Genomic DNA, 23823 nt, shown 5'->3' with positions numbered 1-23823 from the left:
CCTGGTGACTTAATACTGTTTAATTTATCAATTTGTTCCAAAACCTCCTCTATTGACACCTCAATCTGGGACAGTTCCTCAGATTTGTCTCATAATAAGAATGGCTCAAGTGTGGGAATCTCCCTCACATCCTCTGCCATGAAGATGGATGCAAAGAATTCACTCAGCTTCTACACAATGGTGTTGTCTTCCTTTAGCGCTTCTTTAGCACTTTGATCATCCAGTGGCCCCAATGACTGTTTAACAGGCTTCATATTTCTGATGTACTCAGCACAAAGCTCTCATAGAAGGAGAGCTTCCTCAGGATTGAGTTCTCAAAATACAAACTGTGGTGGAGGACTCACTATATTCAGAGACATTGTATTTCCAGAAAGTTCTCACCAAAATGAACAAGACTTAGAAATAACTTCTGTCTTTAATCAAAAAAGAGGCAATACTTTTGGCTGTGAATAACCTAAGTAGTCCTTACATAAAATGAGACATGTTCCTTTTTTCCTCCCCTAAATTCAACCTAGGAAATCAGGCAAATTATCAGATTCTACTTCCCAACAGAAAAGCTTCTCGGGATGGATAAGTTGAGACTCCAGCATTGTTCCTGGCAAAAGCAGAAGGAGATATATTGGAAAAAGACTCAGGTTAGCAGTCACCCTATCCACCATTTAATTTTTCAAACAATATTAAAGTGAGTCAGGCATGAGAAGGCCAGAGGTAATATTTTTACCCTTCCCTTCCAATACACACACACACACACACACCCCCCCCAAATGCAAGACGATTTAAAATGTAAATAGTTTGACTTAAATTATATTTGATAGATAACAAAAATGTATAGAAAAATTCAACTGTGTTAAACTAAAATTGGAGACAATGTTGGAGGCAATTAAACATAGTAGCTATTTAAAAGTGTCACTGTACTGAGGCGGTCTCAATTGTGTGAGCTCCCACTTACCATACACACAGAGCTAGATCAGCAGCTACACAGTGCACAGTAACTTCTAGATCTGCTTTGATAATACTGCTGGTATTGAACATCTAAAGGCAAAGAGGAGCTGCTGTTTTGCATTACAAGTAAAAGTTAAGTTTTTATGTTCTTCTGTAATGCAGTTTAAGAACGGCCGTACCGGGTCAGACCAAAGGTCCATCTAGCACAGTATCCTGTCTACCGACAGTGGCCAATGCTACGTGCCCCAGAGGGAGTGGACCTAACAGGCAATGATCAAGTGATCTCTCTCCTGCCATCCATCACCATCCTCTGTCAGACAGAGGCTAGGGACCCCATTGCTAGGGACCCCATTCCTTACCCGTCCTGGCTAATAGCCATTAATGGACTTAACCACCATGAATTTATCCAGTTCTCTTTTAAACTCTGTTATAGTCCTAGCCTTCACAACCTCCTCAGGTAAGGAGTTCCACAAGTTGACTGTGCGCTGCGTGAAGAAGAACTTCCTTTTATTTGTTTTAAACCTGCTGCCTATTAATTTCATTTGGTGACCCCTAGTTCTTGTATTATGGGAATAAGTAAATAACTTTTCCTTATCCACTTTCTCCACATCACTCGTGATTTTATATACCTCTATCATACCCCCCCCAGTCTCCTCTTTTCCAAGCTGAAGAGTCTTAGCCTCTTTAATCTCTCCTCATATGGGACCCGTTCCAAACCCCTAATCAACCCCCGCAAAAAAACAACAACCCTGCATTCATAAATTAATGACACTATAGAAAAAGCCATTTCAAATCACAAACGGGATTTTCAGTTTAACAGTACCCTTAAAAAAATGATACTGAGCTGAAACTTGATTAAATTCACACTCCAAGCATGTTTTAAGTTCTTAATGTACTGTAACCCTTTTACTCCAGTGTAGAATTATATAAAATGAATAGCAAAATTATCCGTTGCAAACATAGTCTTGCCTTCTTATATTATTCATTGCAAGCTCTGAAATGCTGACTGAAGCAAGAGAGCGAGGAAGAAACAGTGCCCTTATGAAAAGGGAATTTGGTCTGAAGGGAAGTGAGAGAAAAACACTGAGTTCTGCAAGCTAAGTTAGATACAAGTAAAATTAAGATGCTGAGTGGTTGAACAAAGATGAGTTAAATAACAAAAAAGTCAAAGATTAAACAGGAAGATAAAGAACAGGTATGATCTGGTTTCAAAGATGGAACATGAACTGAAAACTGATCCTGTTTCACTAAAACAACACTTGAATGTACAGAAAAATAGCTGGCAAGATTGGAAGGATTATTAGCATGCAAATTAAGGAGGACACTTGCTTACCTAAAAGTGCAGAAATTCCAAGATATTTAAATCAGAATTCCTCTATTAACAAAGAAGCAAACACTGCCGAAATAAAGCCCGCATCAGCAACTTGTCAGTACTCCTCTCAGGCTCCTAGTTTTCCACAAAATGAAACAGTCTGCAGCTGCTCTCATCTTTACTATTGAGGCATGCCCTACAGAGAACGCTGTAACCTGCAAGGCCTTCAGAGGTACTCAGATCAAACCGAACGCAAATGTTGGGACCTACACAAAATTAAAATAAAAAAATTAAAAAAAACAAAAAAAAACAAAAAAAAAAACCACACAGCCTGAGGCAGACATCCAGCATGCAAAATTTCAACGCACACTTTAAGTTTGGCAAAGCAATCAAACACACAGCTTCATAATGGTAAGTGTTATTATCCAGTACTACCAGCTCTGCCTGTAACACACACATGGTCTACTCTCCAAAAAAAACAGTATTTCTTAATAAGGAAATTACTTTCCACATTTAAATAGGATTAAAGTTGTGACTAACCAACAGAACAAAAAAATTCCTTAATGTTAGTTAACATGGGTCCTTAAATAGTGTCTTTAAGAGGGAAAGAACATGATCTGCTGTCTTCTTGTTGGTAAAAGTTATCTGAACTGTTTAACATTAAGATGATTATCCAATGTATTCAAAGCAATTTTCAAGGGCGTTTTCAGAATTACAAATGTGGAGATACAACCACATATAAAAGTATATTTCTATATTCTTCTTCCAACTAGCACTGACTTGTGGAAGCAGAGAAAGAACTGTCATGCATTGCATCCCCTTCCTGTCAGTTCTTTCTCTGCTTCCACAGACTTCTTTAAGTCCCTCTAGTAATCCTGTATAAGCACCATTACCCTTGCGACTCTGGCTAGCTTTTCAATACACCATTATCTGTCTTTCCATGTTCATTTTTTAATTTTAGCTTTGCGATTCTATTATTTCATTTTCAAGGAATATGTAGGCTGCCTGGATAAAATTAAAAACCTGACAGAATCAATTCAGACTTTCAACCTTTCACGGAAAATAATGCAGTTACAATTTATTAATGCATAATATTTTCTTTAATATCCCTCAAATTCTTGTTATTTACTGACAACTGAACCACAAACTTCACTTAGGACAGTCAGATTTCAAATTCCCAGGAGCCAGAAATATCCTTTTATTGTACTCAAGTTTATATGTTAATACCATTTAAGCTGCAATTAAACAATGGTTAGGGAGAACTTTAGTTATGCCATTTAGGGAGGCCATGTCTACACTTACAAGGTTACAGCGGCACAGTTATATCGATATGTAGCTGCATTATGCCAATGGGAGAGGGCTCTCCTGTCGACATAATAAAAACAGCTCAACGAGCAGCAGTAGCTATGTCGGAGAGAGAGCATCTCCCGCCGACATAGAGCTATGCACAAGAGCGCTCATGCTGGCAAAACTTGTGTCGCTCAGCGGGTGTTTTTTCACACTCCTGAGTGACAAACGTTTTGCCGACACAAGTATTAGCGTCAACATGACCCCAGTTTACCAACGGAAAAGCAAGAAAGCCAATTTTCTAACTAAGAACAGGCTGAGAGTATGTATAGACAAGCAATGAAAAAACTAGAATTTAGAAGTATGAGTTTAAAGTGGCAGTATTTGAATATTTACAAAATGTTATATGGATGTTTCCAATATGGTTGCTGTGAATTCCTATGCATTAATATGTGAATATTGATATGTAATTTTTAAATGACTTTGGTCAGTAAGGTAAAGTTACTGTCTAACTATGGTGGGTTATTAGAATTGCCTGTATGACTACTGATCTGACTTAATGGGGGGGTCTGGGAAGAAGAAAGAGAAAAGCAACACAATAGATCTAGATAAGGATTCCCCAGCAATACACTTGAAAGACAACAGGACAAGCTGTAAGCTTCAAGGATCTTGTCTCCAAGGAAGATGCAAGTTTGGTTTGCCAAAGCTAGCAACCTGGAGATCAAACAAATATTAAAGATTTAAAAAGTGCTTCTCAGAAGAAGGGTTCTCTTCTTAAATGCTATGTAGGGAGACAGAGAAAAAAAGACATGGCAGAGCGAGTCTAAACAAGTAGGACCTTCCCATTTCCAGCACAGAGCCAGCCTTAAGGAAAAGGCTAGATATACATACATTATGTTTTATTGTTTTAAGATCTACTTTTCTGTTAAATGCTTTTGTTCTAAATAAACAACAATCTCCCTTTAAGGAGTCTGTCTGGCGACTGTATTAACCCCGTCATTGCTCTGTGAAGGAACAGAACTGCTGGGTGTTGCCTAAATCTGGCCTGCTGATGTAATCACAGTTAGTACCAGGGGACTGCAACCCAGGGCACAGTCAGAGTGGAAGAATCTGTAATTTCATCTGGAGCCAGGTGACAGTTAAGATACGTCTACACAGCAAGCAGGAGCCCCGACAGCAAGTCTTGGAGCCTGAGTCTATAGATTCAGGCTTGCGGTGCTCAGAAGCTGTGTAGATGTTCAAGGCCTGTGATCTAAAGCTCAGCCCCCCTTCGTAGGCTTCAGAGTCTTGTCTACACAGTTATTTTTAGTGCTGCAACACAAGCACGAACCTGTAGACCCACGCTATGAGACTCACTGACACAGGCTGCCGCATGTTGTGTACGTGACCTATGAGGGACGCATTCAATGAGAGCAAGAGGGATCAGAGGTGCAGTTTGCTCAATAACTGAGACAGTTACTTACAAATCCTCTACACTAGTGTTTTTGGGATGTTTCCCACTGTTGCACTACTGTACCACCATTTCAGCTTCACGGGTGGCAACACTAGTGTATTCAGAGCCCGGACATTTTTACCATGAAGTAAAACAAAGCGGTGAAAATACCTGTCAAGTGACTACCCTAGTCTTGCACTATTATCAGTGGGTAGCAAAGAGAAGAGATTTTCTGCAAATAGCTATTGAAGACAAGTGCGAAAGAGAGATGAAATGGAATTCTATGTGCTTTATTGCAAAGGGGACTGAATATCCCTGTGACTGGTGCTCTATTCTTCACATGTTATGGCGCCTCCTCCTGGTCATTCTGAGGAATAGTTCACCAGGTCAAAGCCATCCCTCCACCTCTTTTTGTCTGCAGTCCCCTCTCACTCCAGGAGCTGCTTCGGCCTCTTCATTACGCAGCCCACAGGCTAGGTCACTGTTTCCCCTTCAGTTGGGGGGAGGAGAAGGGGGAGAGGAGGTTTCTTCTCCCAAACAGGCTCAGGCAGTCTTCCTATGCACTGCCCCACCACTGCCACTTCCCCAGTCGCTGGTTGGGGGAACCCAGGCCCGCCCTCTACTCCTGGTTCCAACAGTTCTCAACCTTTTTCTTTCTGAGAGTCCCTTCCCTCCCCCCAGCATGCTATAAAAAAAAGCTGTGCCACAACAAATGTTTTTCTGCATATAAAAGCTCTGGTAGCAAGCAGTGAAATTGCCCAAGGCCCCACACCACAGAGGGCACCGCAAAGCTAAATTGCTCAGGCTTCGGCCTCAGCCTTGGATGCTGGGCCTCGAGGCCCTGGGCTGCAGTCCCACGCAGTGGGGCTTTGGCTTTCTGCCCTGGGCCCTAGCGAGTCTAAGGCTGGCCACGCTTGGAGGATGCCGTGAAAGGTGTTCACGGCCCCCAGACCTCTGGCTCAGAACTACTACAAGTCTGTTCCACCCTGTACCTTTCTGCATTTCCCTGAGCCCTTTCCTAACCTTCTGGCTCTCCCTTCCTTCTCTGGGTCTGCCAGCTTCAGCACTCCCTCCTCCCAAGGAGCTACAAGGCACAAGCTACATATCTGTGCAGCCTCCAAATACTCCTCCCTCTTCCCAGAGACTGACTGCAGCCTGTCCAGCAGCCCCTTCTGTTGTCAGCTTCTTGGTCGCACCTGTTCCTGCAGATGTGAGCTATTTCTAATGAAGGTTTCTCTCTGCGTCTTAATTCTCCCAAGCTTGCCGCCTAAGAGGCTAATTGGCCCCTCTGGCCTGCCTTAATTCTTTCCGTGCAAGTGTGAAGAGGACACCCCATCACTGAATTCAACTGAAGCTGAGGGCACATAGTCCTTTGCATGATTAGGCTCTTCCATATGAGAAGAATCCAAAAAGCAGGTGACCACACCACAGAAGTGGATGGTGCAAAGTTAGGAAGACTGCAAGGGATTTCTAATTCTCAGGAAGAAAGAAGATGGTAATGATCTATCTATCTGCATGTTTCTAGAGCATCCATCAGCTTGGACAAAAATTCCCCTCCCATACATTGTGGCATCCACTAGTGACTTACAGCCTCTTCCCAAGAAGTGGCAACATTTCAGAGAAGTTGTATGATTTTCCATATACAGTTTGAAATACTTTAGAATCAGAATCGCTATTACTAATTGTTTGTATGAAAGACATTACATTTTAAGCTACTATTTTATATAAAGCCATGGAACAAAGATGTTATTTAAAAATATATTACAGATCTTCTGTTTCTTGGTGATGCAATGTATTTGTAAAGGGGGCATGACTCACTTTGCCACCTAACCCGTTGATTTCAGTTTTCATTCCCTGAAGTAATTGAAGAAAAAGTGAGACACTGTTTCACAACAAACAAGCGCACAAACAGGGCTCATGTTTTACCAGAGCTTTCAAACAGAAAGGATGTAACCTATAATCTTTTTTTTGGGAGGGGGTGGTTCCTAAAAATTATCTGAACCACAAATTCTATTACAGTAGGCTTCTTTTTAATGGTCAGCCCTAAGGATCAACCTTTCCACACTGGCAATTGTATTTTTTTTTTAAATACCGAAATGACTGCACATTTTTTTCAAATCAAGGATTTCACAATATGGACAGAATTCTCACCAAAGAAACATACCAAAAGCAGAGTTTATCAATAAAGAAATCTGCCTTCATTCACAAAAAGAAAAAATATTTTACTATTCATAATTTATTATTCATTAATCAATCAATATTAATTTTAAAAGGACTGCAAATTAACTCTAAAAAGGATATGATCACAAGCAACCTTTACCTTTTTAATTAAGGCCACCAGATCACAGCTTAGATCAAGCCGAAAAAGAATTTGTCCTAGTACTTATGCTTTGGAACAAATCCAAGAACAACAGGAGTCTGAAATCCTCCAAGTGATTGCAAGTTACCCACCTAATTAGTAAAAAGTGATACAAAGGCATACCCGTCAACCTTGAAAATAAGCGCTATAACTGAATTTTTCATTTTGCATTTGTAATATTTTAAGTTATGAGAAAAGTCAACACGTAGTTAGAAACCTGAAAAAGAAAAAGTTCACACACTGTATGCATGTGCCTATTTCTAACTGAATCAAGCAACAAACTCTAAAAATGTACCCATCTATTTGCTCAGATATAATAGGTGGGGGGGAATAAATACCCCCCAAAGCTACTCCCTTTCTTTGCCACCAAACGACATCTCCTGCTATTTAATTAAAACAGTTGCGTGCTGTTTATTATGTATATGCTTAACTGTAAAATTGTCAAACTTTTTCTAATGCAACATGTTTGGATAGCTGAGCAACAAAACAAGATATTTGTTGAATATCACCAATATTCATAGATAACGTATTTGCTGAATAGTTTTTGAACAGCTATTGAGCAAGATAACCACCACTAGACAACCAACAAATACATTTCATCAGTATTGTTGAATTATTTATCTTACAAATTCTCTCTTGAAGTATCTAATCAGCTTATTATCTGTTCAAATACTGTTTGGCAGATACATGAGTTGACAAATATGTGAAATTAATGGATTTTTTTTAAGTTCTATTCACCCAGCCCTACTTACTACTATATCTTGCTTTTGTTATATTTCTCTTCTTCTCTTTGCTTTAATAGTCAATATATTTTTCCTTCATTTCCTTCACTGTTTTCCTCTTTCCCTGTTCTCTCCCTGCATTCCCACTTCGCTCTTCCTTTATTTTCTTACATTGTCCATTCTAGTGCCACCTTTCCACGTTCTCTATATATTGTACTTCACTTCTCCAATTTATACCTTTCAGTGCATGGCAACAGCCAAAGGTCAATATGAAAGGTAGATTCCTAGCTACTACAAGGGCATGGGTGTTGAGTCTCTGCTACTCAACCCCTCTCACAGCTCCCTCTCTGCTGCAATGGAAACTTACAAGCTGCAGAAAGGGCACTGAAGTGGTATGTCTGCAGATTTATCAAGATATGCCCCATACCTACACACTGCATTGTACACGAGTGGCTCACATTTGGGAAGTTACCTTCACAACCATAAGGACTAGAGACTTTTTTAAAAATGAAAACTTATGTTCTGCAGAAGCTGAGGGCACACACCAGGGAAAGCTTCCTACTTGCCATGGGAGAATGGATTTTTCAAGCCCCACAATTTTAATACCTCTTGAAAATTTCAGGAAAAGTCGGACTAAAGCAAGCGCTCAATAGCTACTACAAGTCAGCCCAAAGAAAGTCCTCTGAACTCATCAACAAACAATCCAATGCACTTAATGCAAACTGGTAACATTTTCAGCAATTAATGTTACCATTATAATCGGATGAGTAACACAGATTACTACCTCAGAAAGGTGTATTTTCCCAGGAACTCTCTCTCACTTCAAGCAGGTTGGTTTAGCAACTGCTCCAGCTTGAACAAGAACTGTTTTTCAGTAAGCAAGGCAAGTTCCCAACTTGGAAACTCCCAATGAACTACAAGTTCCAACACTAATACACCCTTAACTATTTACAAACCTTCAACAAAAAGCACATCAGTTATATCTATTTATATGACTGAAGTAAGAAGAATATCAAATGTAACTGAATATCACATGTGAGAATGTGGTTTATCTGACCAAAGCAGGAAACCGTTATTACAATGACCACATGTACAGACCACTATTTTGTGGCTAGTACCCTGAATACTTATCGAGTCTACAAGATACCACATTCTATGATTCCAAAATGTAAGACAGGTTGAAGTGTCACTAGAATCTAGGATTCTATATTTGCAGTAGCAATTGAAAGCCCCATTCAAGATTAGGGCTTCACTTGATCCACAAAGCAAGTGTTTTCTTTATTATCTCAGCTATAAAGGGGAACATTCCCATAAACCTCTATTCATACCCAAAGTTGCTCTATTTACATTACATTCAAGGGGACATCAGGCAAGTGAACCTGTACATGCCTGATTAGTAAAGAGACCAAATGAAAGCAAAACCAGAACAAAATTCATTAACAGCAGCTTTAAGGGCAGAGACCATGTACTTACAAGTGTTTGTTCAGCACTTAGCACAATGGAGCCCCAATTCTGACTTGCTACCAGAATATTCATATTTTAAAAACAATACATAGCAGAGAACCATGTAACCAACCATAGTGTAATGATTTGGATAACCAGAATATAGCCCATGTTCTAACTACTCAAATATCCAGATAGAAAGTGCATTTCAACGTAAGACAGTATTATAGAGAAAGGTGGAAGGAGAATCAGAGTTTGGGGCATGAAAACCACAACAATAAAGATAAAGGAACCTTTGCTACTTAACTGTTGAGATACCACAAAGAGCCACCCATATTAATGTATTTACTTAACACACACAATCTAACCTCGATGAGACAGGAAATAATTAAAAGCACTTTTTCTCTTAACAGATGTCATAATTACTGTAGCACAGAACAGGCAGCTCTGTTTGCTACTCAATAAACATGCCCTGGGCTTCACAATCTCCTTAGGTGAGGGCTTGTTATTCCATAAGCCTTATATATGTGATGCATTCTCACACTCTGCCAGTAAAGCAGCCTGTACCATACAAGTGCACTCACCACCACCTCATGCGGCTAGAGCTGCCCTTAGGATCTACCTAAACTGAAACTAGGCTTAGCCTGGGTGAAATTACCAAGAGCTTGCAATGAGTAAATACGTTTAGCAGACAGTCCTATGCCATCAGTCACAAACCCATTTACCACCACCACCCCAACCCTTTACATAACTATTGGCAGGGCGAGAGAACAACACAAGGCATCAGGCAAGCTCTTGGTACCCTAGCGCTGCCACTGGATGGGTGGGGGAGACTCTACCCCTTCCTTGGACCAAGGGCCCTGCACCTGCTCCCTCTGGGGCCCTGCAACCCCCATGCACTCCCTTCCTGTAAGGGAAGAGGGGGCTGCACCCTCCCAGAAAGGGCCAGACCCGGGGGAAAGGCTGCACCCCTTCCACGAGGACCCTAAAGCTGCTCTCCTGTGGGGACCCCCGTCAGGCGGCGTGCGGGACTCCCGGGCGCTGGATCTGGCCCCGGCCCCGGAGCACGCGGCCGCAGACCCCGTGCCGCTCTTACCCAGAAGGGCTCCGAGCCGCCCTCGCCGCACAAGCCCTGGATCGCCATAGAGCGCGGCGACGGCTGGAGCTGCCTCCACTCCACGTTCCCCCTCCCCGGGTAGCAGCGGCGGCGGCGACTGAGGGAAGTGGGGAAAGGCGGCCGGGCGCGCCGCTGCCAAGCTCCCTGATTGGCTCCTCGGTCACGGGGATGCTGGGCCTGCTGTACCGGCAGAACGCCTGGCTGGGGAGCGGCGCCACGCTGGCCGGCCGCTGGGGGCGCACGCGCCGGTATAGAGTTCCATAGGGTGCGGTTTGTAGCGTGCCCGCCCCGCCTACGCGCCGCCCACCCAGCTACAGCGTCAAGAGATTTAATCCCTGCTGGAAGTGCAATTATCAATGCACCCTTCATTAGATAGGCATTAGGGAGCCTTATTACTACCCCCCCCATGGTGCACACCCCTACACTAGGGGATTAATCCGAATTTATATCATTCGAATTTTAGAAACATTGTATAAAGTCGAATGTATGCAGCCATCCTAAGCACATTAATTCGGCAGTGTGCATCTATGTACCGGGGCTAGTGTCGGTTTCCGGAGCGTTGCACTGTGGGTTGCTATCCCATTGCTATCCCATAGTTCCCGCAGTCTCCTCCGCCCATTGGAATTCTGGGTTGAGATCCCAATGCCTGATGGGGCCAAAAACATTGTCGCGGGTGGTTCTGGGTACATCCTCCCCACTCTCCAGGGAAGCAACGGCAGACAACCGTTTCACGCCTTTTTCCTGGGTGAACAAAGCTGACGCCATACCACGGCAAGCATGAAGCCCGCTCAGCTCAAGACAGCAGTCATGAACATTGTAAACACCTCGTGCGTTATCATGCAGTTTATGCTGAACCAGAACCTGCAAAACCAGGCGGCGAGGAGTATGCTACAGCAGCGCGGCGGCAAGAGTGATGAGGACATGGACATGGAATTCTATCAAACAGCAGGCCCCGGTGCTTTGCAGATCATGCTGTTAATGGGGCAGGTTATAGCCGTGGAAGGCCGATTCTGGGCCCGGGAAACAAGCACAGACTGGTGGGACCACATAGTGTTGCGTGGCTGCGAAACTTTCGCATGCATAAGGGCACTTTCATGGAACTTTGTGACTTGCTTTCCCGTGCCCTGAAGCGCCAGAATACCAAGATGAGAGCAGCCCTCACACTTGAGAAGCGAGTGGCAATAGCCCTGTGGAAGCTTGCAATGCCAGACAGCTACTGGTCAGACGGGAATCAATTTGGAGTGGACAAATCTACTGTGGGGGTTGCTGTGATGCAAGTAGCCAAAGCAATCACTGAGCTGCTGCTACGAAAGGTAGTGACTCTGGGAAATGTGCAGGTCATAGTGGATGGCTTTGCTGCAATGGGATTCCCTAACTGTGGTGGGGCGATAGATGGAACCCATATCCCTATCTTGGCACCGGAGCACCAGGGTACCCAGTACATAAACCGCAAGGGGTACTTTTCAATGGTGCTGCAAGCACTTGTGGATCACAAGGGACGTTTCACCAACATCAAAGTGAGCTGTCCGGGAAGGGTTCATGACGCTCGCGTCTTCAGGAACACTACTCTGTTTAAACGGCTGCAGCAAGGGACTTACTTCCCAGACCAGAAAATAACCGTTGGGGATGTTGAAATGCCTATAGTTATCCTTGGGGACCCAGCCTACCCCTTAATGCCATGGCTCATGAAGCCATACACAGGCAGCCTGGACAGGAGTCAGGAGCTGTTCAACTACAGGCTGAGCAAGTGCAGAATGGTGGTAGAATGTGCATTTGGCCGTTTAAAAGGTCGCTGGTGCTCGTTATTGACTCGGTCAGACCTCAGCCAATCCAATATCCCCATTGTTATTGCTGCTTCCTGTGTGCTCCACAATCTCTGTGAGAGTAAGGGAGAGACCTTTATGGCGGGGTGGGAGGCTGAGGCAAATCGCCTGGCTGCTGATTATGCACAGCCAGATACCAGGGTGATTAGAAGATCACACCAGGAAGCGCTGCGCATCAGAGAAGCTTTGAAAACCAGTTTCATGACTGGCCAGGCTACGGTGTGAAAGTTGTGTTTGTTGAAAACCCGCCCCCTTGATTGACTCATTCCCTTTAAGCAAACCACCCTCCCCCCTTAAATCACAGCTTGCTTTTAAAGGAAATAAAGTCACTATCGTTTAAAAATCATGTATTCTTTATTAATTGATTATAAACATAGGGAGAGAACCGACAAGGTAACCTGGGTGAGGTTTGGGAGGAGGATCGGCGGGAAGTAAAAGGCCACTGAAAAAATTCAATATAATGACAGCCTTTTGGTTGGGCTGTCCACTGGGGTGGAATGGGAGGGTACACGGAGCCTCCCCACCCACCCACCCCCCCCGCGTTCTTATACGTCTGGGTGAGGAGGATATGGAACATGGTGAGGGGGGAGGGAGGTTATATAGCGGCTGCAGCAGCAGTCTGTTATCCTGCTGCCATTCCTGAAGCTCCACCAGACGCCGGAGCATGTCCGTTTGATCACGCAGCAGCCCCAGCGTTGCAGCCTGCCACCTTTCATCTCAAGCATCCCTCATGACCTCACATTCACTGGCATCTTTCCTGTACTTAGATACAGTGTCCTTCCACTCATTCAAATGAGCTTTCGTTGCGGGTGCATTCCATTATTTCCGAGAACATCTCGTCTCATATCCTCTTTCTCTGCCGCCTCATCTGAGATAGCCTTCAGGACGGAGGAGGGAGGCTTGAAAAATTTGCAGCTGCTGGAGGGATGAAAAAAAGGAGAGAAGTTTTTTAAATGATGTATTTTACAGAACAATGCTTATACTCTTTCATGGTGAACAACACTATTCACATTACATAGCACATGTGATTTCAATACAAGGTCGCATTTTCCATCTTAATATTGAGTGCCTGTGGCTTTGGTGTTAGAGATCACAGACGCAGGTCCGAGCAACAGAATTCAGCTTGCATGCGGCCATGGTAAGCCATTGTCTTTCGGCTTCTGCGCCCTCTTTTCCCACATACCAAGCAAAACCCATTGACTGCTGCAGTTTTCCTATTAACCTTCAGCAGCAGAAAACAATCTAACCCCCCCCCGCGTCCAATTCTCTGGGATGATTGCTTTATCCCTCCCCCCACCGTGTGGCTGGTATCAGGGAAGATCCCTGCAGAAACCAAACTAACCCCCCGCCTCCCTCTCCCGCCATGAATTATCTGGGATGATCGCTGTACCCCTCCCCCCACCGCATGGCTGGTATCAGGGAAGATCCCTGCTAGCCAAAGGCGAAAAGCTCAGTGCCAATTCCGTCCTCCCTCCCCCCCCCCTCCGCGCACTTGGCTAACTGCAGGGAAGGATTTCTTTTCAGCAACAGGCAAACAGCCCAGTAGGAACGGCCACCTCTGTCCCTTTAATTAAATTCCCGTATTTCAACCAGGTTACCATGAGCGATATCACTCTCCTGAGGATTACGCAGCAAGATAAAGAACGGATGTTGCTTGAATGCCAGCAAACACCGGGACCATACGCTGCCAGGCTTTGTCATGAAATGATACCAAATTACTTGCTACTAGGAGGACGGAATAAGGCTGCACTGCCCAGAAACCTTCTGCAAAGGCTTTTGGAGTACCTCCAGGAGATCTTCATGGAGATGTCCCTGGAGGATTTCCGCTCTGTCCCTAGACACGTTAACAGACTTCCAGTAGCTGTACTGGCTGCAAATGCATCCCAAGTCTTCAGGGCAAATTAATCATTAAAAAACGCTTGCTTTTAAACCATGTTTTATATTTTAAAAGGTAAACTCACCTGAGGTCCCTTTCATGGGGTCATGGGCTTGGGAGGCTTGGGAGGGTACTTCAGTCAGGCTGAGAAAAATATCCTGGCTGTTGGGGAGAACGGAGTGCTGTGTGCTCTCCACAAACTCATCCTCCGCCTCCTCCTCCTCTTCCCCGTCCGCAGAATCCTCAGGTGTGGCTGATGAGATTACCCCCGCCTCGGAATCCACGGTCAGAGGTGGGGTAGTGGTGGCGGCCCCCCCTAGAATTGCATGAAGCTCAGCGTAGAAGCGGCACGTCTGCGGCTCTGACCCGGAGCGACCGTTTGCCTCCTTTGTTTTCTGATAGGCTTGTCTGAGCTCCTTGACTTTCACGCGGCACTGCTCTGAGTCCCTATTGTCGACTCTCTCCATCATGCCCTTGGAGATTTTTTGAAAAGTTTTGGCATTTCGTCTTTTCGAACGAAGTTCTGCTAGCACTGAATCCTCTCCCCATATAGCGATCAGATCCAGTACCTCCCTTATGGTCCATGCTGGTACTTTTTTTCGATTATCGGCCTGCATGGGTACCTGTGCTGATGAGCTCTCTGTGGTCACCTGTGCTCTCCTATGCTGGGCAAACAGGAAATGAAATTCAAATGTTCGTGGGGCTTTTCCTGTCTACCTGGCCAGTGCATCCGAGTTCAGACTGCTGTCCAGAGCGGTTACAATGGTGCACTGTGGGATAGCTCCCGGAGGCCAATACCATCGAATTGCGGCTACACTAACCCTAATTCGAAATGGCAATATCGATTTTGGCCCTACTCTGCTCGTCAGGGAGGAGTACAGAAATCGATTTTAAGAGTCCTTTATTTCGAAATAAATGGCTTCGTTGTGTGGACGGGTACAGGGTTAATTCGATTTAACGCTGCTAAATTCGAATTAAACTCATAGTGTAGACCAGGCGTTAGATGCAGTGTAACATGTTCTCCAACTGTGCACAGTGGAGGCCTGCAGAGCACGTGCTGGTGGCCCACCCTGAGCCACAGGATGCTGGTGCTCCCTACTTTCAATTGAGAGAAACAGAACTGATGGGAGGAGTAAATTAAGGGCCTACGCCATTTCCCACTGAAGTTAGGGGAAATCTTTCTAGTGGCTTGATCAGGATTTGGATCAGGCCCTGCATGAAGAACCAGTGTAGTTTGTATACCTCACTTTTTTCAAAACAGATCAAAAACTGGCCTAAAACCCATCTATATGCACATACTTTCCAACATGTTAGATTTCCAAATATTCAGTGTAAGCAAGTGCTGTAGTTGCCACATTTTTAATAATGAATGCAAGAAGATGTTTAGTACTCAAACATCTTCAGTATTGCTCACATGTAGAACAGTGCACACTATATGGCCACATTTCTGTGCTACCTTATGTACACTAGACAGCAACAAAAATAACCAGGAGTCCAGTGGCACCTTAAAGACTAACATTTATTTGGGCATAAGCTTTTGTGGGTAAAATACTTCAACTTCTTCAGATGCATGGAGACATGAAGAAGTGAGCTTTTTACGCACAAAAGCTTATGCCCAAATAAATCTGTTTGTCTTTAAGGTGCCACCGGACTCCTGGTTGTTTTTGTGGATACAGACTAACACGGCTACTTCCTGATACTATACAGCCAGCAACTCTATGAAACACATCTGATATGTAGAGCTGGTGTAGGGCGTAGACAGTATCTCTTAGGCACACTATCATTGTTCAGCTGATAATGTGTACATGTAGTGCAGAATATCCCTATGCAGCAATGGCACTGTACATAGGAGGAAAGAGTGACAAGCATACATACTACACTACTGTGATTAAGCAATACACTATTTGGAAATATTTATTTTGCAGGTCACATAATGAACCTGCATTTAATTTCCCTCGTAATGTCTTATAGAGTTAAGTTAAATAAGAGATGTGTAAGAATATAGATTAACCCCACTTGTGTTTCCTGTAGTTAATCAGAAATCTTCATATTCTCCAACAGCAACACATACCATATCTTGGTTTCCCCTTACTTGTCTTATACTTAGATAGCTCCAAAACCCTTCGGGGGGAAATAGAGATGTACTGTATAACCACAGACAATGGAACACTACTGTGCCAAGCAGCAGAGCCATAACTAGCTATTTTTGCGCCCGAGGCAAGAATATAAAATTGCGGCCTGCCCCCTCCATATAATTTCATAGTAGTTACTTTGTAAAAAAAAAGAGAAAGAAAAATACGTAAATAACAATACTACTAATGATAATAGAACGTTTATTTATTTTAATCATAAGTTCCGCGTTCAAAATCAACTAATACATATAAGGTGTGCATCATAGTGCATGTAACATACTAGAACCCTTGCTGGCTCACTGTTCACCTCTTTGCCCACTTGCTGCTTGCCCACCCGCTCGCCCCCTCGCGCCCCGCAAGTATAAAGCCTCATTCAAAGACATGGGGTCACTATATTACTGCACACAGCAGTCAATCAATGCAGTTGTAGATAAATCTCTACATTATGCATTTTTTATAACTTTTATATGACTTTGTATTGAACCTTGGTAATATGTTATAGCGGGCCCCTAAGGTAGTATAATTAAGGTAAAAGAAAAATGTCTTTTTGCTAGAAGTAGAATAAGATCTTCCCCCCCACTTTGTAATCAATTGCCCTGTTGAACGAATGAGGTGTGAATGAGGAAGGCGTGGAAGGCAGCACCTCCAGACAGTTGCAACCCTTGGAGAGGGGTTGAGAGCCAGACCAAGGACAATCAAACTTGTCAAGTGGGTTGACTAGAGAAAAGCAGACATACTGATGGACTATGGGATTAGAAGCAAGCACCTTCCTTTGGGAACACCCTCTTTGCAGCATTGGGACAACCCCCAGCCCAGAGAAAAGCAGCAAAAAGGACCAACGGACACAGTCCCAGATTTTGAATCTGGGAGATTTGCCCCCCTCCAGCCACTGACTAGCCGCTTGCCTCCTCACCCCCTTCCCTTCCCCCCGCAAGTATAAAGCCTCATTCAAAGACCCAGGGGTCACTATATTAATGGACACAGCAGTCAATCAATGCAGTACCAAAAATTAAAATACTGAAAATGGATGCCCCTCTCCATCCACGGACTCGCCACTCACCTCCTCCCCCCCCCAAGTATCAGAGGCGGCAGTTTGTAGAAATTTTGGTGGTGCCCAGAACACTCAGAGTCCCCCACCCCCAAACACTGCACCCCACCTGCTTAAGGCTCTATGAGGGAGTTTGCGGGGGGAAGAGGTCTGGGGTGCAGGCCCTGGGTTGGGGCAGGGGATTGGGGTGTAGGAGGGTTGAGAGGTTGGGCTCTGGGATGGAGTCTGGAGTGCAGGCTCTGGGATGGAGTTTGGGTGCTGGGTGCAGGCTCCAGGCTGGGGCACAGGGTGGGGGTGCAGGATGGGTGGCGGGGTGCAGGCTCTGGGAGGGAATGCGGAGGGCTGGGGGCAGTCTCTGGGAGGGAGTGTGGGGGCAGGAGAGGGAGTGTGGGAAGAGGTGGGGGTGCAGGCTCTGGGATGGAGTTTGGGTGCTGAATACAGGCTCTGGGCTGGGGCAGGGCCTGGGGGTGCAGGAGGGGGTGAGGGGTGCAGGCTCTGGGACAGAATTTGGGGGCCGGAGAGGGGGTGTGGGCTCTGGGACAGAGTTTGGGTGCTGGGTGCAGGCTCTGGGCTGGGGCAGGGCCTCTGGGTGCAGGAGGGGGTGAGGGGTGCAGGCTCTGCGACAGAGTTTGGTTGCAAGAGGAGGTGTGTGGGAAGGGGGTGGGGGTACAGGCTCTGGTAGGGTTACCATATGTCCGGATTTTCCTGGACATGTCCGGCTTTTTGGGCTCCAAATCCCCATCCGGGGGGAAATCCCAAAAAGCCGGACATGTCCGGGAAAATCGGGACATGTGGGGCCGGCGGTGCTGAGCGCCGGGGGCCGGCGGTGCCAGGGGCCGGGGGCGCCAAGCGCTGGCGGCCGGCAGTGCCGAGCACCGGGGGCCGGCGGGGCTGGGGGCGCCGAGCGGGCCGGGGGTGCTTGGCCGGGGGCCCGGCCGGGGCCCGGCAGTGCTGGGCGGGCCGGGGGTGCTCGACCGGGGGCCGGGCCCGGGGCCGGCACCCCAGGGCCCGAGCCGACCCAGGCTGGAGACGCCGGGGGGGCCAGACTGGGCCGCGCCTCCTCCCCCCCACACCCCCTTTACCTGCTTCAGGCTTCCCGCGAATCAAATGTTCGCGGGAAGCAGGGGAGGGGGCGGAGTTGGGGCGGGGACTTTGGGGAAAGGGCGGAGTTGGGGCGGGGGGCATGGGCGGGGCTGGGGGCGGGGCCGGGGCCCCGTGGAGTGTCCTCCTTTTGGAGGCTCAAAATATGGTAACCCTAGGCTCTGGGACAGAGTTTGGGTGCTGGATGCAGGCTCCGGGCTGGGGCACAGGGTGGGGTGCAGGGTTGGTGGAGGGGTGCAGGCTCTGGGAGGGAGTGAGGAGGGCTGGGTGCAGGCTCTGGGACAGAGTTTGCGGGCTGGAGAGGGGATGTGGGCTCTGGGAGGGGGTGGTGAGTGCTCGGGGGGAGGGGACTGCCATCACATGTGGCTTCCTTCCTCCCCTGCTGCCCCTTGCCATAGTCTCACTGGGGGTGGGGGATGGGGCTGCCCCTTGCCCAATGTTTGCAGGAGTGGTGGCGGGGGGGTGGGGGTGGGGAGGGTGGATCACAGGGTCAAACACTCACCAAAGCCCCAGCAGCTCAGGTGAGTGAGGTCCACTGCAGATGATCCTGTCGCCCACCTGAAGCTCCCTCGGTGTCTCCTCCAGGTGGGAGCTGGGGGAGGGGAGGGCTGTGAAGCATGTGTGTGCCACCTCTCCCCACCCCCTCCTGATGTGCAGCAGCCGGCTGCTGGCCTCTGTTGCCATAGGCAGCAGCAGCAGCCGGGAGAGCCTCGCGCGGCTTTCGATCCAGCAGGGATGCTCCGGGGCTTTTCTGCGCCCCTCAGCTTTGCACGCCCGAGGCAAGTGCCTCACTCGCCTTGCCCTTGTTCCGGCACTGCCACACAGCATGTTTGAAGGTCAAGACAGACCCCCCCCCCCCCCCCCACACACACACACACACACTCCTCCTCAGGAGGGCTGAGAGTATGGCAGAGGCAGCACTGCATTCAGTACACATTGATCTCTCACACCTACTGCTGCTCAAGGCAGAAGAATTATTGACAGACTCCAGGAGAAGCCAGGATATGTAGCTCTCCTTCACAGAAGAGTCAAACGGCAGAATTTACATAGCTCATTATGCTTGTAATTTTTGTTGCTTATTCACTTTATACAATAAAACTAGAATGGTCCATTCACACAATGGAATGTTTAAATATTAAAACTTTTCACTAACTTAATATAATTAAATTAAATATTTCTAAATCCAATTTCGTGCACCCTGTTCTTTCTTTAAGATATTAAAAACTAGTTGGAAGTTGTTTAACCCTTCCATGTCTACCATGACCCATATCCAAAAAAATGGACATAGAGTAGTACTTAATGTGTATGTGTACTACGACCCCCTAATACAATGGTTTTAGATGTGTCCCCTATGGTGACTGTCCCACGAAGGATATACACCTTAATAATACTGACAACTAATAAGGATTAAGTTGAAGACACAGAGGTTCTGGAGTTTGTCATTTATTATTTTCAATAGCACTGTAAAATAGGTAAAATATGCTGAACAGATAATAGTCCCTCTTCTGAAGAGGTTACAATCTAAATGCACATGTGGGTACAATATAAAGCAATACATTGCAGGACAAACAGACAAGGAGGGTGATATAGACAGAATGCTTCATGGACATGACAGGTCTTCCAAAGAAAAGGGAGTTGCCTACTAGGAGGAAGGCATTTCCAAGCAGAAGGGAAGGAAACCTAGTATGAAGTCAGAAGTAGAAAGATAATACCTAATCTGTCTTTTCCTCATCTTTCTCTCCAGACAACATCAGTGAAAAGATGCACCCACATAACTTAGTTTCAAAGCCCAGGTTCAAGATCCAAAAGTATTTTATGAAGACCATTTGCCTTGAACCATCAGGCAGTCATTATACCAATGATAATGACCAAAGTTGATGGTATTCTTGTTGTTCTAAAGTTTATCCAAAACATTTAATAAAAAAACCCACAGACATTGACAGTACATTGTTCCATCAGTCTCTCAACTGGAACAGGTGTGCTATTGTATTTGGTGGTAGAGAATTCAGGTAGATAGGTCTGATCATTTCAAGCTAATTTGACAAAACAGATGGATTTTCTTTTTTGCAATACTGCTAAATAACCTACAGCAGTTGGATTCTTTATTACTACACCTGAGGAAAGTTAGTTTAGTACTATACTTATTCTGATTTTGTTTCTTGATAAATTCATTATTGTTTTTTGTGTAATTTAAGTATTTCCATGCATCTTTCAGATTATATTTGGATGGGTTGTTTAGATGACATCTTCGCTAAAGTTGGTACAGTCTGAGGCCTTGGCTACACTTGCAAGTTGGAGCACATTAAATCAGCCCCGGGCGCCCTAACTTCTGAGGTGTCCACACTGGCAAGGCATGTAGATCGCCCGGACGCCGTGGCTGGAGCGCCTCTGGTAATCCACCTTCACGAGCACAGAGCTTGCTGCACCCCAACTGGAGTGTTGTGATGCCAGTGTGGACGCCCTGGTCTATTAAAGCGCTCTGATCGGCCTCCAGGAAGCATCCCACAATGCCTGTTCTAGCCACAGCTGGGACTGGACAGCTTCCTCCCCCTAAACACTGATGAGGTCCAGCACCTTGCCATTGCTACATACTGGGGATCACCTGGCGCGTGGAGGCATGATCACCTGGAAAGGTGTGCTGAGAGCACTCCACGCCTTGCTGAGCGAATAGGAAGGGGACTTTCAAAATTCCCAGAGAATTTAAAGCCATGCTGGTAATCACTTTTGAAGTCTACTGCCTTGTACTCAGGTGACCAACCAAAAATTCCAAAATTTTTCTCTGGGAATTTTGAAAGTCCCCTTCCTGTTTGCTCAGCAAGGCATGGAGTGCTCTTACTATGACCCTTACCCACTGCACTCAACCCCATCACCATGCATTTTAGCCAGCCTGAAGTGCAGCACTCATTGCACGGCACTCCAGATAGGAAGGCGGAATATGATAACAGGACATTTGCAAATCTGTGATTGTTCCATGCCCCCTTCCCTCCTCCCACACAGCACAGATGGGTCACGCCATGTGTGTTTCTCTTCAATAAATGAATTTTTTGGTTTTTGAAACATTCTTTATTGCATTAAGTAAAAGATAGCAAAAGACACTGCTAATCAGTTCATCATACGTAGCAAACACAGATGCTTACTAGCCTTGTGACAACTTCACTCCAGTGCAGGGCACCAAACATTACTTATGATTTTCAGCATTAAATTGCTCCCTCAAGGCATCCCTAATCCTTACGGCCCCGTGCTGGGCGCCTCTAATAGCCCTAGTCTCTGGCAATTCAAATTCAGCCTCTAGGCGTTGAACCTCAGAGATCCATGCCTAAGTGAAGCTTTCACCCTTCCCTTCCCAAATGTTATGGAGGGTACAGCACACGGCTATAAGCGGAGGGATGCTGTCATCAGCCAGATCCAGCTTTCCATACAGACAGCACCAGCGGCCCTTTAAACGGCCAAAAGCACACTCAACAGTCATTCTGCACCGACTCAACCTGTTGTTGAACTGTTTCTTGCTGTGGTCAAGGCTCCCTGTGTATGGTTTCATGAGCCATGGCATTAAAGGGTAGGCGGGGTCTCCAAGGATCACAATGGGCATTTTGACTTCCCCTACGGTGATCTTCTGGTCCAGGAAGAAAGTCCAGGCTTGCAGCTTCCAGAACAGGCCAGTGTTCTGAAAGATGCGTGCATCATGTACCTTTCCAGACCAGCCTGTGTTAATGTCTGTGAAACGCCCACGGTGATCCACAAGTGCCTGGAGAACCATAGAGAAATACCCCTTCTGATTTATGTACTCGGAGGCTAGGTGGCCTGGGGTGCCAGAATTGGAATATGTGTGCCATCTATCGCCTCTCCGCAGTTAGGGAAACCCATTTGTGCAAAGCCATCCACAATGTCACGCACGTTGCCCAGAGTCACTGTTCTTCTGAGCAGGATGCAATTAATGGTCCAGCACACTCGCATCAACATGATTCCAACAGTAGACTTGCCCATTCCGAACTGGTTAGCGACCAATCGGTAGCTGTCTGGAGTAGTCAGCATCCAGATTGCAATCACCACACAATTCTCCACCGGCAGAGCAGTTCTCAAATCTCGTGTCCTTGCGCCGCAGGGTGGGGGAGAGCTCAGCAAAAAAATCCCATAAAAGTGGCTTTCCTCATCCGAAAGTTCTGCAGCCACTGCTCGTCATCCCAGACTTGCATGATGATGTGATCCCACCACTCAGTGCTTGATTCCCAAGCCCAAAAGCGGCATTCCACGGTGGTGAGCATGTCTGTGAATGCCACAAGCAATCTCGTGTCATATGCGTTATGCGTGTTGACCCCATCGTCGGACTCTTCACTGTCACTTTGTAGCTTAAGGAGTAACTCAACTGCAATTCGTGATATGCTGGTGAGACCCATCAGCATATTCCTCAGCAGTTCAGGATCCATTCCTGCAGACCAAAAGGGAAGACAGAACGCGCAGTACAAAAACCATTGAAAGATGGCACCAAATGTGGACGGAAGCACAGGGATTGCTGGGATGTAAAGCGATGCATCACGGAGCATTGGGATAGGATCCAGGATGCCCCGTGCCGCTCCTTCCCCTTCCCACAAGCCTCAGCACCAGAATGGGAAGAGGTGCTCTGTAGGATAGCTGTCCATAATGCACCGCTCCAAATGCCACTGCAAGTGCCGCAAATGTGGTCACGCCACCGCGCTTGCAACTGACAGTGTGAACACACGGCAGCACTTTCCCTGCTGCTGCCTACGAGGGCTGGTTTAACTCCCGGCACTCTACATCTGTGAGTGTAGCCATACCCTGACACAGTGAGATTTCAAGAATGCAAGTAGGTGTAAGTCTGTGGTTATTGTTAAATAATTTGTTGAGAATTACACCTACTTGTATTCTTGAAATTTCACTGTGTCAGACCGTACCAACTTTAGCGAAGATGGCATCTAAAACAACCCATCCACATATAATGGGATATAACAGAGAATGTATCCTAAATATTATTTAAAAAGTCAATGGGGCTGATTAATTTAGAGCCAAATCCAACTCCTCCTGAACCCAGTAGGACTCACTTTCTCTTGATGCTTTTACATCTTTTATTGCCACACATGTTGCAATATTAAACTTCTATAAACTTCATTCACCACAGAAACTTTGAACAAAATAGGTTACACCACATCAGCAAAATGAACCGTTGCCCCAAAAATACAGAGCAGTTTGTCATAACAAAGGTGTCATAGAAAT

General features: G+C 46.0%; 1 protein-coding gene across 2 annotated transcripts in view; it reads right to left on the bottom strand.

The window, feature by feature from the left end:
* ABCC1 (ATP binding cassette subfamily C member 1) overlaps positions 1-10746 on the bottom strand; it is a 98616-nt gene extending 87870 nt beyond the window's left edge. For both annotated transcript variants that reach the window (XM_054041819.1, XM_054041820.1), the window contains exon 1: positions 10594-10746. In XM_054041819.1, coding sequence (XP_053897794.1) covers positions 10594-10641 — 48 coding nt within the window. In that variant the 5' untranslated portion in view covers positions 10642-10746. The remainder of the gene's footprint in view (positions 1-10593) is intronic.
* Positions 10747-23823: the final 13077 nt, after the last annotated feature.

The sequence above is a fragment of the Malaclemys terrapin genome, chromosome 10, assembly GCF_027887155.1.
Source record: "Malaclemys terrapin pileata isolate rMalTer1 chromosome 10, rMalTer1.hap1, whole genome shotgun sequence".
NCBI classification, from domain to species: domain Eukaryota; kingdom Metazoa; phylum Chordata; order Testudines; family Emydidae; genus Malaclemys; species Malaclemys terrapin.
This window is presented reverse-complemented; position numbering and strand designations above follow the sequence as displayed.